Genomic DNA, 16554 nt, shown 5'->3' with positions numbered 1-16554 from the left:
CCAGGGAGACCAAGGGGTATTTAAGGCTGACCACAAGGCAAGCACACATCCTGACCCTACCTCCTCTTGGAATTTCCACCTGAACACTGCTGGAATCCAGGATTTGGAAGCTGTGTGTGTGCTTCTCTGTATCGTTTTTGACTTTTTCTCTGTGTCTTCTCCTAATACCCTCCTCTTGCAAATTTTGATTAACTTAAAATTGAACGAGCTAAGAGTTTGTGAAGTTGAATGTGCCAAGGTAATGCTTTGGGAAGTGTTTTCTGCTAATGGAATGTGGCAGTAAACCTTTTGCCAAGGTCCTCTAATTTTCTAAAATTGCGAGTAAATGCTGTTTGGTTCTTTTGCGCTCCTGAGAATCTCTTGTTGGTCCGTCTCCAGGGAGTCCAACTCAGAAGACACAAACAATTGTAATTCCTTTCAAATGTCTCCTGGGAAAGTTTTTTGGGGGATGGGAGTCAGGGCTTGTGTGTCCTGCTTGGCACAGCCCAGGCAGGGCTTTCCCAGCCACATTCCACACTCCATTTCCCAGCTGGAGCAGCTGGTGCCTCTGAGTTGTGCTGCCCCAGCCCCAGGGATGCTCTCCTTGTGCGCGGGGGCGTGAACGGCCCTGGAATCCGGCTATCTGGTGAGGGGCGAAGGCCAGGGCCCCTGCGCATCAGAAAACAACCCCCCTCGGCGTCTTGGCCTTGGGCTGAGCTGGGTGATAGCTCGGAGCAGCGCGGTGAGAGACGAATTAGGAGGCGACCACTCGCTGGGGGTAAACTGTCGGTTTATTACAGAAGAACCAACAAGGAGGGGAAACACCCAGCAAATGGCCCTGAACAAGGGGCAGGAGAGGGTTTTAAGGGAAAAGGGGGGAAGAAGGCAGGGAAACCCGGCTATCCAATAGAAATACATATTTGGAGGTACGAAACATAACTGATATACTAAAGTAACCAACTGTTATAAATTATAGGAGGGGCTCCGGGGCTACAGCCAACCATAACTCCCAGAGAAAAGAAAATTCTCAAAACCTGGGAGGAGAAAAGGAGTGATTGACTGACCCCAAGGAGGAAACAACTTTCACTTTATAAGAGAAACCAAGGGAGGAGCAGTTTCATTTCCATAGCAACCTAACTGGCAGGGTAGCAGCAGGAAGTAATACAGAAAATGGGGGGAGCAAACTAACAAACTTAAGAACACACCACAGCGTCTCCCCGTTTCTTATCAAATAAAATTAAAATTTTAGACAGTCTATGCAACTCAAAAGGAAGGTGTCTGCGGCTTGTCCTGCCAATCTTCGCTTTCTTCGAGCTGGAGTTCGCTAGCTCACTTATGTTCTTGAGGCAGCTCCGTGGATCTCTCTTCATCTGAATCTCCTCCGGCTTCTGAGGAGAGGTCCTTCAGCTCGAAATGTTCCTCTAGAGGAAGTGCGGCATGATTGACAGTCGTTGAGGTGGCTTTAGCTATTAGTCTTTTGATCAAACTACGGATCAGTACGATCAAAATGCAAAATACAATCAAGCTCAAAACCACTTTACAAACTGATTCTAACACCGAACTGGCCCACCCGCTAAGGCCCCAACCCTTGAATATGTCCCCCAGCCAGTCTGATGTCTCTTGCCTGACCTGATGGACGAGGTCTTGGAGTTTTTTGATGGAGTGTCTGGCGTCCTCGGCCCAAGAGGACAGGTTCAGACAGCAGAGGCCCTCAAACTCCTCACAGTGATGGTGATGGAGCAGTAGTAGAAAATCTATTGCTGCTCTGTTTTGGAGCGTTGCCTTCCTTGTAATTTCCTCGTCCTTAAGGAGGTCGTATAACGCGGCTGAAGTATAATTGGCTTGTTTAACTACTCAACACTCCAGGCGGCCCAATTCACCCAGAGATTTCGCCACCGATAACCATGGCAATAAAATGGTAAAGGCGACGGATTTAGAATGAGACTAATGGGTAACTTTATCATCACAATCTTCAGTGAGATCTTTAAGATCTCTTTTAGATCTGGCCAATTCGGATGTGATGTTATTCCTTTTCCAATTGATAATTTGGGTGATGTTGGGGGTAAACAGCGTCAGCCGGCCAAATGTGCACGGCCCTCCGATCAGACCAGAGGGGATGCCTGCCCACGCTCGATCACCACAAATCAAAAACACCCCCTGGGAAGGGCGTAAGGGGTCCGCTTGGTAGAGGTGGGGCCCATGATTTTTAGAACAGCGCGGCACCACTGGCTCACTTGATATTGTTTCTTTGTCTGCCGGACCACCTCACTGCCCTTATATATGGGGGCATAACTATATTCAAACTGAAAACAAATTGAGGAGTTGGCGGAACCGAGTAGATGCAGCTCTGTGGGCTCGGAGGGCGCAGGACTGAGCCTAGCTACTCCGCTTCTCCAGGCATTACTGGGTTCAAAACCGGGGAGGAAAGTTAGGCTCTGGGCCAAAACGGGGGAAAGGGCAGACTGGAAGGCAAGGGGGAACTCGCCTGGGGAGAAAGGGATCCCCACAAGGCAAGACGACATCGGGTCCTCTGCTGCGCCGGTGTCGAGGCATATACTGTCCTGTCCTAATGATTGGGCCAAGGCACGCCAGACGTTGATTTTTGGCTGGGGGATGACCCACGGCTCCGCAGGTGGCAGAAGGAATCCGCAGGTCATCAGTACGGTCAACAACAAACAAGGATTGAGAGCCAGCGTAGTCAATTCGAAGACTATTCGGGGAGATAAAACTGAAATGAAAGGAGAGCCGTAAAAGTATGCAGGATTCACAGATATGGTTCTTCTCCAAACAACCAATTTAAGTAAAACTCACGAGGGGTAATGGTTGGAGCCGGGGGGAAAAAGGTAGAAAGGTGGTATAAAAGGTCAAGGGGTGGAGGAGAAGCTGGGGGAGAGGGTTCTTCAGTAACTGGAGTGAGATCTGGAGAGAATGAGGAGGATTGATGGGACAGTTTCTTCCGCCGACGCCAACATGCTTGCCGGACCTGTGGTACTGCCTCCTTCTTGATCCCCTGCTTCGGGACGAAGGGCCTGACCCACTTAGATGGTACCCACTTGGGACCCGAGGGAGTGGACATGCAGGCATATCCCCTCCCCCAAGTTACCAGGTCAAAGGGGCCCTCTGTCTGCCAGGTCTCCGGATCTTTTACAACAACCGGTGGCCTGGTTTTAGGCTGCAGCTGCTGGTGACTGCCGAAATGTCGGACAATCGGAGGGTTTTGGCTGTCAAAAGAGCAATTCAGGAAGTTGAGTGTATACAATGCCCTTGATAGCCGGACTTGGGGGGTCTCTGCCTTCATTGTCGGTAGTTGCCGGGATAGGACTTTCTTAAGGCTCTGGTGAGCTCTTTCCACCATGGCTTGGCCTGTCAGGGAATAGGGGATGCCGGTTTTATGCACTATTCCCCATTGCTGCAGAAAGCTTTGCAGCTCCTTGGAAACATATGCAGGGCCGTTGTCTGTTTTTAAGGTCCTAGGGATGCCCAAGACAGCGAATGCCTGGAGCAGATGCCTCTGAACATCCGCTGCCTTTTCACCTGTGTGGGCAGAAGCATAGATCGCCCCGGAGAAAGTATCCACTGAGACGTGGACGTAACACAATCGGCCAAAAAATGGAATGTGCGTTACATCCATCTGCTACAACTCGCAGCTTGCCAAACCTCGGGGATTAGCCCCTGAGGCTATGGTAGGCATTTGATCTTGCTGGCATTGGGGACATGTGGCCACTATTGCCTTGGCCTGCTCCTGCGTCAGATTGAACTGACGAACCAGGCCAGGGGCATTTTGATGGAACAGTTGGTGGCTGATTTTAGCCTGACTGAACACATCTGGGAAACAGCAGCCGCCGCTAAAGAATCGGCGCGACGGTTTCCCTCCGCAATGAACCCAGGTAGATCTGTGTGTGATCTCACATGCATGACATAGAATGGATGCTCGCGGGCATATGTGGCCTGAAGTTTAGAGTCCGACTAGCTGAGGGCAAAAGGCCGACGCCCCTCTGCAATTCTTGGCCAGCACCCTTCGGCGTCTGATGGCCTCGGGCTGTGCTGGCTGCAGACTGGCTTACACCGCTGGTATTGGAGAGGAACGGAGCTGACCATTTCCCGGGGGTTAAACATCGGTTTATTGAAGGTGTTGCGGGATCCAAACGCGGGGAAACCAACCGGGAAAAAGTTTTTTCATAGGGGGTGAAACAGGATTATAAAGGAGGGGGGTGGGTACAGGCGGAACCAATCGGGAAAGGTGAGGGGATGAACTTCACAGAACTGACACTCCATGGAGACCAATAATCAAAAGGTAAAGGAGGTGTCCTGGGACCCCAGCCAACCACCATCTCCAGAGAGGAGAAGGTTCTCGAAACCTGGGAGGAGAAAGGGGGTGATTGACTGGACCTAGGGAGGAAACAACTTTCACTTATAAGGGAAACCAGGGGAGGAGCAATTACATATCGGCAACTATGAATAGCGGTTACTATAGCAACTTAGCTGACAGGCTAGCAGTGGTGGGAAAAACTGGGGGAACGAAACCATTTTACACATAATAGGGGAGAACAATACATAAATTGGGGGAATAACACAAGAAACTTAACAACACACTACAACATCTCCCCGTTTTTTACCAAATAAAAATTAAAATGAAGAGAAAAGTCCAAATTAAGCTTAGAATGCAGGAACTCGCGGCTGGTCATGACAAGTGTCTTTGTCTTCTGAACATTGCAAGGGACAGTGGCACTCGGCGCTGTCAGTTTTCCTCGGACTAGCTTGCAGATTAGGAGGATGAAAATCAAAAGTGAGTTGGGGAAATGTACTAAAAGACAAAAAGGGAACAGTTAAACGCAAAATACTTAAACAGATGGTTCTGCCCCAAATAATAAATCCAGTTCGGGAGAAGGAGAAGAAATGGGGGAGGGAGGTTGGGATTAATAAACCAGAGGTAGTTCAGTGACGAGAGGGGTAGGAGCAGCAGTCTCAGCATTGGGGAGGAAGTGAACATCTGAGGAAACTGATGGTGTTTGGGAGGGTTTTCTCCGTCGCCGCCAGCACGCCTGAACCTGTGACTCAGCTTCCTTCTGCATCCTCTGCTTCGGGATGAGGGGCCTGACCCATTTGGATGGTCTTTTTCCTCTTTCCTCTTCCTATCTTGCTCCATAGGGCACTAGGGCAACCAATGCCCCACTTTGCCACAGAGGCGGCAGGGGTGAGCTGCTGTCATCCTTCTCCCGGATCTTGGTGTCATTGGTCTGGTGGCGGTGGCAGCTTTGGTGTCTGTGTCCTCTGACGTCGGATACTCTGCAAAGGCTACGGAGGCTCTTTTGGGGCACGCTTTCGGGTCTTGTAGAGGAACCGTCCTGGCACACACTTCGATCATCATTTCTACTGTAGGTCGGGGGTTTCGAGGGAGAGATCAGATAGCCCACCTGCACGCTGTGTTGGCATTGTAATAAGCCATCTGCCTAAGCATCTCCTCTCTCTCCCTTTCTCCTGGACCCTGCGCTTCAACGAACCGGTAGAGTCTTTCTATAAATTCTAGGTAAGGTTCCTGTGTGCCCTGCCTTAATTCTTCTTCTTCTAGCTGGGAGGTGATAGTAGCTAGCTTATAAAAGGCACGCTCCGCAGCTTTCCCTGTTTCCCTGAGTTGTTCTGTGAACAACGCCTTTGCCTGAGCTGCCCCACTCGCCCACTGCCCGGTGCCTACAAGATGGTCCTCAGAAATTACCAAGCCCTCGGTGTCATGAGATGTGGAGGGGTTCTCCCAAAGCGTTGGGAGAACCTCTACAATCTGCTTCTTCCATTCTCCCGCCCAGACCCTAAATTCAACGGGTCTCAAAAGACTGGAGAAAAGAGCTCTCAGGTCCGCAGGCACCAGATTTCCCTGTGAGACCACCGGTCGAAGGAGCCCTCGGAAATATTCTGATTCCCGGGAGTGGTCACTCTGAGCCTTGCACAGTTCTATTATCCGGGCCTGGGCTATGGGTGCCCATTGGGCCTGAGCACTCCCCTCCCCGCCGAGGCGGTATGTAACCGGGGCGGCTTCTAACAAGGGCGCTTGCTCCGGTTTCCGGCTTTCCCCCCGCCTCCCTCCGAACACAAAGCGTGAGAACTGGGGGGGGTAGCGTGGGAACCGAAACTGGAGGAAGTTGAGGCGGGGTTTGGCGATGACGCAAGGCAAGAGAGTGGGCGCGGCAAACCACCCCTCTCCGCCCCCTGGGCGGTGTTCGGAGGCGGAGGGAAAAACGAAAGCGGAGCAGGGGGGGAGGGAATGGGGGGCTGAACCGGGGGAGGAGTTTGAGGAGGAGCTGAAGGTGGGGCGGAGTACGGAGGAGTGAGCGGGACGGAGGGAGGGTATGAGGGAGGGGTAACTGGGCAAGGGGTGTGGTCAGGGTAAAGGAAGGGGTTTGTGCTTGGGAAGAAAGGGTTAGTGGAAGAAGAAGAAGCTCTGGCGGCAGAGACTGCGTGGTCTCCACCATCTTGAACAGTAAAGGAGCTACTTTGTGGAATTTCATTACTAAACCGAACAAACTTAGGGGTTGAAACTGGGGATTTGGGAACTGGGGTAGAGGGTGAGGATGGAGGAGGAGCTTGGCCAGGGCTCCTCGAACGGGGAGGCTGAGCAGGTCGAGAGGGAGAGGGGCAGAATGGTTTCCTGCTTTTTGTTGGCCTTTAAAATCCCTTTCGAGGGCTCCTGCTTGTGGGAAGAGGGAGAGGGCTGGGGGGTAAGGATGCGGGAACCGGGAGAACTGGGGAACAAACTCGAAGAAGAAAGATCCTTTCTTGAACTCCCGGCTGGGCGCAGCGAAGTTAATACTTTGCTTGCCCAGTATGCCACGTTAGACAACCGGGGTTCCCCAGCGTTAACCTGTTGGTCTAATTTGGCCACAACGGCTGCCCAAAAACGCGGCTCTTTTGCAACTTCTGGGGAAACTTCGGGGAAATGTGAGAATACCCATCTAATCAACACTATCAACACTTTCTTGGGGGCAGTAAAACCTCTTCCAAGTAACAAACCCTTAACTACAAAAAAAACTCCTTTTTGGGTTTTGCTCTGACCCACACCCATGATCGTGGGGGGTGTGGCGGCCCCGCCGCGGCAAACCGCGCGGAAAAGCCGCCCCGCGCTGAAAAAACCCGCCGCAACCGCTCAGCGCCGTGCCGAGAGCCCCGCTACTGGGCCCGGCGCCACCGTGCAGGAACACCGCGGGCGCGAAAAGCGGCAGACGGCAGCCCCCGCGTAGAGCTCCCAGGGAAAATTAAAAGGGCAAGGGGAGGTGGCTACCGAGTCCGGGGTTCACCTAATCAAACAGCGTTGCAAACGAAAAGTTCAGGCGGATGGTCCACTGACACCGGAGGTAGTCTGACAGCTAGTAGATTTAAAGTCCAGTCCGCGGGGCATGGTGAAGCCCCACGTTGGGCGCCATCTGCAGAGAAGGGCATATGTGGCCCGAAGTTTAGAGTCCGGCTAGCTGAGGGCAAAAGGCCGACGCCCCTCTGCAATTCCTGGTCAGCACCCTTCGGCGTCTGATGGCCTCGGGCTGTGCTGGCTGCGGACTGGCTTACACCGCTGGTATTGGAGAGGAACGGAGCTGACCATTTCTCGGGGGTTAAACATCGGTTTATTGAAGGTGTTGCGGGATCCAAACGCGGGGAAACCAACCGGGAAAAAGTTTTTTCATAGGGGGTGAAACAGGATTATAAAGGAGGGGGGTGGGTACAGGCGGAACCAATCGGGAAAGGTGAGGGGATGAACTTCACAGAACTGACACTCCATGGAGACCAATAATCAAAAGGTAAAGGAGGTGTCCTGGGACCCCAGCCAACCACCATCTCCAGAGAGGAGAAGGTTCTCGAAACCTGGGAGGAGAAAGGGGGTGATTGACTGGACCTAGGGAGGAAACAACTTTCACTTATAAGGGAAACCAGGGGAGGAGCAATTACATATCGGCAACTATGAATAGCGGTTACTATAGCAACTTAGCTGACAGGCTAGCAGTGGTGGGAAAAACTGGGGGAACGAAACCATTTTACACATAATAGGGGAGAACAATACATAAATTGGGAGAATAACACAAGAAACTTAACAACACACTACAACATCCTTGTCTGCCCATTCCCCCACGGTCTCTGGGCAGGGATGACCTCACTGGGGGCTGCTGACATCCTCAGCACCTTGGAGGCTGCTGCTGAATTTTCCTGCTCCAGAGGCTTGTTCAGCCTTCAGCTCTTCAGTGCAGGAATTCAGTGTCCCAGGGCTCATCAACATTCTGAACACCTTAACAAGCCAAGCCCCTGGCAATAATGTGATGTAATTTCCAAATCTTTTTTGGTTAATTCAACACATTTCATAAGTGTATTCAAAGTGAAGGTATTATATTTACAAAGACAGTGAGAAATATGGTTTTTTAGGTCCTGTTTAAGTTTTTTTCCCCTGGTAATGCATTGACATGTGCAATCTCCAATTGACACCAAATCCAAGTATCACCTAATGCAGTTTGAATAGATATGAAAATCAAGACCCTTCATGGCTGACAATCAATCAGACTCTGTCCCTACCCCCACCCTACCATTTCCCCCATCCAAGCCCTGGCACTCAGAGCAGCCTTGTGCAAATCTGAGCTCCCTCCAGCCCAGGCTGCACCTGCAGCTTTCAGCTCCTTGGCTCCAACTCCCACCTGCTTTCCTTGGAGAAGGAGCTGCCCAAGATGCAGAGGGAGGTCCATTTTTTGTCAGCCAACAAAGCCAAGGGAAGGCACAGCTCCATCAAATGCAAAAGTCATTCCTGTGCTGGGCTCTGCCCTGCACTTGATCCCCACAGCCTCTCCTGTTTCCTTCATCCCTCATTTGCAGGGATTTTGTGGGACAAGGGAGCTCTGCTCTGGCTATGGAGAGAGGTCTAAGTGCAGTCCTGGAGTGGGAACCACAACTCAGCAGGTTTGTGTCCTTTGAGGGTCAGGAACTGGTGAGACTCAGAGGCACAGAAATGTATCTCTTCATGGCACACATAAAGATGTGAACATGATAAAATTTAATAAACACCAAAACCCTTCCCTCTTCTCCTTGTGACATTCCAGCAACATATGACATGTCCACCATCCACAAGGGATTTCCATACAGAAAGGATTTTAGACAAAGACATCTTAGTTGTAGTTTTTATTCACTCTTGCGCCAGTCTGAAACAGGACCCAGCATAGAGCCAGGATCATCAGAGATCTTAGCTGTGTGATGGAATTCAATGCCCTCCCCATCCCACTGCAGCCCTGCATTTCCCTCCCGCAGCCTTGGTCTCCAGCACAGCCATGGAGGCTCTTTGGGCTCTGGACTCTTCCTGCAGCCCCCAAGGGCAGCTGAGCTCTGCTGTTGGCACAGTCAGGCCTGGCCAGCGCAGGCCATGCTCAGCAATTGTTTGTGTGTGCCTGGCCTTGCTGTCAGCCCCGGCAGCGGCTGTGTGGCCCCTTTGTGGCCCTGTGCTGGCCCAGCCATGATGGCCCAGCCCCTGTGCAGGCCCAGGCCAGGAGCATTGCGGCTGGGAACGGCTCCTGTGCCATGGTGCCCACAGCAGCCTTGGGGCTCTTTGCCCCATGGCCTCCCTGCTGGGCAGCCTCTGCCAGCTCCTGCAGAGCCCCTGGCACCTGTGGGGCTGCACAGACAGCCCTGCCTTGGGCTCTGCTGGCCTCTGGGCCAGCAGAGAGGAAGGCCAGGGCTGGCCATGGCCGAGAACAGACCCTGAGCCCCGCGGGAGGATGGAGCTGGGCCACAGCCAAACTCAGCCCAGGCCAAAGCTGGGCTCAGCAGCCAGGGCTGCCAAAGGCTGGGCACAGAAGCTGGCTCTGACAAATGTCCTGGGCCCCCTCCCTGCTCTGTCCATGCCACCAAAGGCACAGAGCAGCCTCCTCTCTGGGCCACTTGCCTGTTTGCAATGCCTTGCACAGGCGCTGGCCCTGCCCACAAGGCCTGGCCTGAGTCCTGCCCCTGCACGCTCAGCCAGGCTGAGATGGACACTGATGGTTTCTGGGCCAGGCTCTCTGAGCCCAGCCCAGCTCCGTGCAAGCTCTGCCAGCTGCCCTGAGCTCTGGGCAGCACCAAGGGCCTCTCCCCAGTCCAGCCGGCTCTGGCCCCACAGCTCTGCTCAGGCCAGGCTGCTCTGGGCACTGCCCCACGGCCTCAGCCCCTGGCAAGGGCACAGCAGCAGCTGCAGCTGCCATAGGACTCAGCCCCAGCCATGGCGGAAGGTGCTTGGCCAAGGCCAAAAGAGGCTCCCTGGCTGCCCTGCTGCCCTCGGGCTGAAGTGCTGAGAGCTCTGCAGCCCCTGCTGCCACCCCATCTGCCCAGGGCAGCACAAGAGCCCTGGCCTTGGGGCCCTCAAGAGCTGCTCCTGCTCCAGGCCCAGGACCCATGCCAAAGCTGGGACAGTCACAAAGCTGTGCCCATTTCTGTTCATTGCTGCTCTGATTAGGATGGATCCTCAGCCACTTGGAGGTTGCTGATGAATTTTAATACTCCAGAGGCCTCTTCATTCTTGAGATCTTCAATTATGGAATTCAGTAAAAATGGGTAATAAACATTTGTTCTAAAACACCTGAAGAATAAAAGCCCGAAAGAGTTATCTAAATGTTCAATTCTACTGTGGTTAACTAAAAAAATTTCCAAAGTGTATTCAAATTGAATATACACTATTGAGAACAATGCAAAGAGAACTGTTTTGTCCTCTTTATTTTCCTGTTTATAAATTGATATCAGCAATGTCAAATTGATATGGACCCCCAACACCTTCTAACGCAGCCTGAAGAGATAGGAAAATCAAGACTCTACATGGCTGACAATCAATCATATTTTGTCCCTACCCTCGCTCCACCATTTCCCTCATCCAACCCCTGGTGTTCCTATGGATCAAGAATAGTTTGGCCAGCAGGAACAGGGCGGTGAATCTTCCTCTGTGCTCAGCACTGGTTGGGCAGCACCTCCAGTGCTGTCCGATTCTAGGCTCCCTTGGGTGAGCAATAGAAAGAAATTTGTAGCAGAAAGAGTAAAGTAAGCAAAGCTGAAGCCAAGGAAATGCTCAGACCAGTTTTGGGGGAGCTGCCAGGCAGCCCTTGCTCTGAGCAACAGCATCTGCAGTGGGACATGAAACTCCCAGCTGATGGGAACAAACTTTCTGGCTGAGTGCAGAGGCCAGGACAAAGCTGAGTTGTTTCCCTGGTGTCCCCCAGCCCTTGCTGGCCCCAGGGGCTGATGGCATTTGTGCTCCCTCAGGTTCATGTCCCCACACCAACAGGATGGGGGTGCTCCCCCTGCTCTGTGCAATGCAAACAGGGGCTGCTGAGCCAGTGCTGCCGTGTCTGTGCGTGAAAGGATGGGGCACCTGTGTGAGCTGGGGGAGAGGCCAGGGCTGCAGAGGAGGGATGTTGTTGGCAGCTCCATGAGGACCCTCTGGGACGCTGTCCTGGGCTGTGCAGCGCACTGGGGATGGATCAGCCCCTGCTCTGCTGCTCCTTCCCGTCTGCCCCAGGGCTCTTGCAGAGCCCCAGCCATGCTGTTTGCCCTCAGCCTGCCCACGGCCAGCCTGGGGCTGCTCACGGGGCTTTTCTGTGCTGAGCATTGGCCTGGGTGTGTTCTTGAGAGAGCCTGGGCAAGGAGCCTGGAGCCCCCAGGGCCTGGCCTGAGGCGTCAGCGCTGCCCCAGCAGTGCCCATGGCCTGTCCCTGCTGCAGCCCCGGCACTGCCACCCCCAGGACTGTGCCCGGCCCCGAGAGCACTCAGGCCCTGCAGCAACACCAGGGCCACCAGGGCAGCGGGGCAGGGCCACGGCAGCAGCACTGGCAACACCAAGTGCTGCTGCTGCTGGGCACAGCTGCTGAGCTGGCACTGATCTGCCCTCAGTAGACATTGCTGCAGCAGCTCCAGAGTAGGGAACAAAAGGGCAGAAAAGTTCTGCAGTTTTCTGCTGAAAATTTTGTTGGTAGAGATCATAATTTCATTTAAGGGCACCAAGAACACAGCCCCGCATTGCCACAGTCTGTGGCCACAGGGATGGTGGAGAGAAACAAAATGACCAATGGAACAAACAATGACATTTCTTTTTGGACAATAAGAAAAAAGTAAAACAAAGGTAAAGAAACTCTAAAATGAAACCAAGAAGAAGTATCAAAGATTACTTTTATTACAAGTGATTAGCAAACACTGGCCAGCAGTTTAATGTTCCTGAAACCATCTAGTCATCAGTGTCCACACTGCAGCCTTGAGCTCCTGGTTCCTCAGGCTGTAGATGAGGGGGTTCAGGGCTGGAGGCACCACTGAGTACAGAACTGACAGGGCCAGATCCAGGGATGGGGAGGACATGGAGGGGGGCTTCAGGTAGGCAAATGTGCCAGTGCTGAGGAACAGGGAGACCACGGCCAGGTGAGGGAGGCAGGTGGAAAAGGCTTTGTGTCGCCCCTGCTCAGAGGGGATCCTCAGCACAGCCCTGAAGATCTGTACATAGGTGAAAACAATGAACACAAAACAACCCAATGATAAACAGACACTAACAGCAAGCAGCCCAAATTCCCTGAGGTGTGATTTGGAGCAGGAGAGCTTGAGGATCTGGGGGATTTCACAGAAGAACTGGCCCAGGGCATTGCCATGGCACAAGGGAAGGGAAAATGTATTGGCTGTGTTCAACAGAGCATTGAGAAAGGCACCGGCCCAGGCAGCTGCTGCCATGTGGGCACAAGCTCTGCTGCCCAGGAGGGTCCTGTAGTGCAGGGGTTTGCAGATGGACACGTAGCGGTCATAGCACATGATGGTCAGGAGGCAAAACTCTGTTCCAAGAAAAAAGAAAATCAGAAAGACTTGGGCAGCACATCCTGAGTAGGAGATGTTCCTGGTGTTCCAGAGGGAATTGTGCATGGCTTTGGGGACAGTGGTGCAGATGGAGCCCAGGTCGCTGAGGGCCAGGTTGAGCAGGAAGAAGAACATGGGCGTGTGCAGGTGGTGGCCGCAGGCTACGGCACTGATGATGAGGCCGTTGCCCAGGAGGGCAGCCAGGGAGATGCCCAGCAAGAGGCAGAAGTGCAGGAGCTGCAGCTGCCCTGTGTCTGCCAATGCCAGCAGGAGGAAGTGCCTGATGGAGCTGCTGTTGGACATTTGCTCTGGCTGCACATGGGCACCTGTTCATGAAGAAAGGACAGCAAAGATTTAGAGGAGATACCTGTCACCAAAATCAAATCTATTTCCCATATACCCTCCCCTGGCACACACACAAACACACACACACACACACACACACACACACACACACACACACACAAACAATCTCTCTCTCTCTCTTTTATTTATAGGAGTTCTGGGGTTCTTTTAAAAAGCTTCCCCCTATCTCTGCTGCTGTTCTTGGATATCAGAAAGCCTCGGAATGTCTGTTGCCCCCAGGGAAACGGAGTGCGTTCTGTGAGGCAAAGTGATGACTGGAGAGTGAGGGTAGATGGTCTCCCATTCTGACCTGTTTAGAGTTTCTCTGGGCTTTAATCTTTCTCAGGTGGAGGGGGGTCACCTTCCAATGATTCCCCTAAAATGTCACCCGGCACAGCTGAGAGCAGATGGATCCACCACAGCCCAGCTCCACATTTGTAGCCAAGGACTCACATTGCTCATTCCACCAACCCATCAGCATTTTCAGTGTCACAGAAACTCTGCCTCTCCCCATCAATCTTATAACTCAGAGATGCTCTAGGACAGGTTTGCACCCTGAATTGAAGCTCCCAGCTTGGACTGAAGTATCAGAGAGACTTCCAAGTGTCCGTATGATGGCATGGGATGAAGGGAGATGCAGCTCCTTCCCTGGCTGCACTGACAGCATTGCCCAGAGCCGGGCACTGGGCACAGCATCACCCAGAGCCAGCTGTGTCCCCTGCCAGAGCCCCCACTGCTGGGCAGCTGCTCCCAGCCCTGTGCTCTGCAGAGGGAACTGGGCCCGGGGCTGCAGAGCTGCCCCATGGCTCTGCTGCAGCTCTGCCTGCACAGGAGGGGCTGCACGCCTTGGAGCCCCGGCCCTGAGGGCAGAGGCTTGGCTGGGGCACAGGAGGGAGGGGACTTGTTCAGAGGGAGGGGCTGCACTGGAGGGGATCCTGTGGGCATCTCTAAACTCTCCCTGCCACAGCAATTCCGGGGTTTGTTTTCTCTCATTGCCTGATCTTCGCTCTGCTTCCTGCAGATTTCCCTGCTGGAGGTTTTTCCCTGTGCCTGATCTCTCCCTGCCAGCACTCAAAGACCCCAAATCTCTGTGCGCTCTCTTTGGCCTGACAGAACCCTGCCTGTTTGCAGGGCACTGGCTGGGGGATCTTCTGTTTGCAGCTTGGAGAAAGGACAGCTCAGACTGAGCCTGATGGCTCCAGCAAAGGTGATGCTGGTGCTGTCCATGGACAGAGTGGCTGAAAGCACATTAGGGATCTCCTGTGAACCTATTGATCACTAAAAGTAACAGTTTGGATTACTCAGGCACTTGTCAAAATTCCTAATAAATATTCCATATTCAGATTTTAATATTATATGCCCCCTCCCTGCCATTCTCCAATAGTACAAAACTGAATACAAAGTCTTAGGAAATTTCCTCATCTTAATCAAAATCATTGTCTTAGAAATATTCCATGACTGATCAGAAATCCTCAGCATGTCAGAGCTTCATGAGCATTTCACCTCCCCTGCACCGGAAATGCTCAGAGTTGTACTCACAGAGTCTGTAGGCATTGGGATGTTCCAGCTTCAGGAGATCACTCCAGGAGCTGCAGCTGCATTGTCCTGCAGCCAGAGGTTCCTGTGCCAAGGGCTGGCAGTGATTCTGCCCCAGGCACTTCTCAGAACCTTCCCAGACCTGACTGATTGAAGCTCTCTGTGCCTCTGTGCTGGGCCTGGGGTGGCTGCAGGCAGTGCCCCAACCCTGCTGGGCTGGCAGAAGAGCTGCTCATCAAGAGAAATGTGCTTTTGAAGCTCTTCTTGGCTCTTTAGGAGCCCAGCCCAGCCCAGCACCACAGACACAGCACAAGGACTTCAATGAGCCTCTGGGGCTTTGTGCTCAGGCCCTGAACATCAGTCCCTGAGAGGGAGCTGAAGAAACCTCTCCAGAACTCCAAATCAGAATCCAGCTCTAAACTTTCTTGGACTTTTAATGGGTCCCACTGAGGTTCACGACTGAGAAAGTGTCCCCAGGCCCCAGGCAGAGCAGAGAACTGGAGGCAGTGATGACAGGTGGCGACAAAGAGAAGCCAAGTCTTGGTGCCGTGGGGCACAGCAGGGTCTGTGCCACCAAGGGTTGGGAGGAGACACCTTGTCCTGAGGCACTGGGGCCTCCTGGCACAGCCCCAGCCAGGCTGGGCACTGTCAGCCCCTTGTCCTGCCCTCAGCATCCACCCCTAGCCCACATCCCAGTGGCCTCAAGGATCTGCTGGAAGGAGTCCCTGGGGAGCCTTGCTCAGCAATGGCCCTGGGGACTCCTTCATGCTCACAGAGTTTTTCAAAGGACTTTGGGTTTGGCTTTTGCCTTGGAGTCTCTGAGAGGTTTGTGCAATCGTGGCCTCCAATTATCTGTTTTAATTAGTCCCTGGAGAGGCTTTGTCAGTAACAACACTCAGTGGGGCTCATTAATACTTCAAGGTACTTCAGTTATTCTAAGATACTTTGTGTTTCTCTTTTGATACAGACTCTGTGAGAGGTTTGTGCAATCATGGCCCCAATTATCTGCTTTAACAAGTCCCTTGAGAGCTTTGTACTGACATTTAGTGGGGCTCATTAATACTTTGAGATACTCAAGATTTTTAAGGTACTCTGGATTTTCCTTTCCACACTGAATTTCTGAGAGGTTTTTTCGCCATCCTGGCCTCCAATTCTCTCCTCCAAGGAGTCCAGGAGGAGCCTGTGTTGGGGATTCACCTCACTGGGACCCATTCATTCTTTGAGACGCTCTGGGTGTTTTTTCTGACTTTGACTCCTGGAAAGGTTTGTGCAACTTCCTCTCAGGCCCTGAGGTTGCAGGGCTCAGCTCCAAATGCACCACAGGGCTCATTAGGATCAAGCAAGTCTTGACAAACCATGGCTCTGCCTTGATTTCCCTCTGCTCTAGTGCAGTCCATCAGAAATGTTTCTGTAGTGGTTTTGGTTCAGCAATTTGAGATTTCTTGGAAAATGCAGCAATTATTTTATTGGGTTCAGTGTTGGCTAATGACCAGTGCACTCACTAGAATATCCTTACTCATTTCCTCCTGTGTGATAAGATTAGGAGAACGGCAAAGCAGATTCAAAACTTTAAAAGGATATAAGGAAAAGTTCATTAATAGCAACTAAAAGAAAGAGTAATAAGAACAAAACTTTCAGAACACTTCTCCTCTCCCTACAACCTTTTCTTTCTTACTGACAATAAAAAGAGACAAACCTAAAATTTTCAGTCAGTTTACCCCAACTAGAATAGTCTTTCTTGAGTTCACTTAGGGAGAGGAGTCTCTTTTTCATGCTATGGAGACTTCTCCAGAAGAAACACTTCTCTTGTGGCTTTCAATTTCCATGAATAGCAACTGCCCAGAAAAATCTGCAATTGTGACATCCCTCCCAATTTTTCAAAGCT

At 52.3% G+C, this 16554-nt stretch overlaps 1 protein-coding gene across 1 annotated transcript; it reads right to left on the bottom strand.

The window, feature by feature from the left end:
* Positions 1 to 12158: 12158 nt before the first annotated feature.
* On the bottom strand, positions 12159 to 13091 carry LOC135441461 (olfactory receptor 14A16-like). The gene has a single exon (XM_064701008.1). It carries the CDS (start codon positions 13089 to 13091, stop codon positions 12159 to 12161), a length of 933 nt encoding a protein of 310 aa, XP_064557078.1.
* Between the last annotated feature and the right edge of the window lie 3463 nt (positions 13092 to 16554).

This window comes from Zonotrichia leucophrys, unplaced genomic scaffold (assembly GCF_028769735.1).
Source record: "Zonotrichia leucophrys gambelii isolate GWCS_2022_RI unplaced genomic scaffold, RI_Zleu_2.0 Scaffold_302_63830, whole genome shotgun sequence".
Classification (NCBI taxonomy): Eukaryota; Metazoa; Chordata; class Aves; order Passeriformes; family Passerellidae; genus Zonotrichia; species Zonotrichia leucophrys.
Note: the sequence above shows the minus strand (reverse complement) of the source record. Positions and strands in the feature narration are given on the sequence as shown.

Bases quoted from the DNA above. Each gene is read 5' to 3' on its own strand.
- LOC135441461 (XM_064701008.1), bottom strand. From the start codon at position 13,091: ATGTCCAACAGCAGCTCCATCAGGCACTTCCTCCTGCTGGCATTGGCA.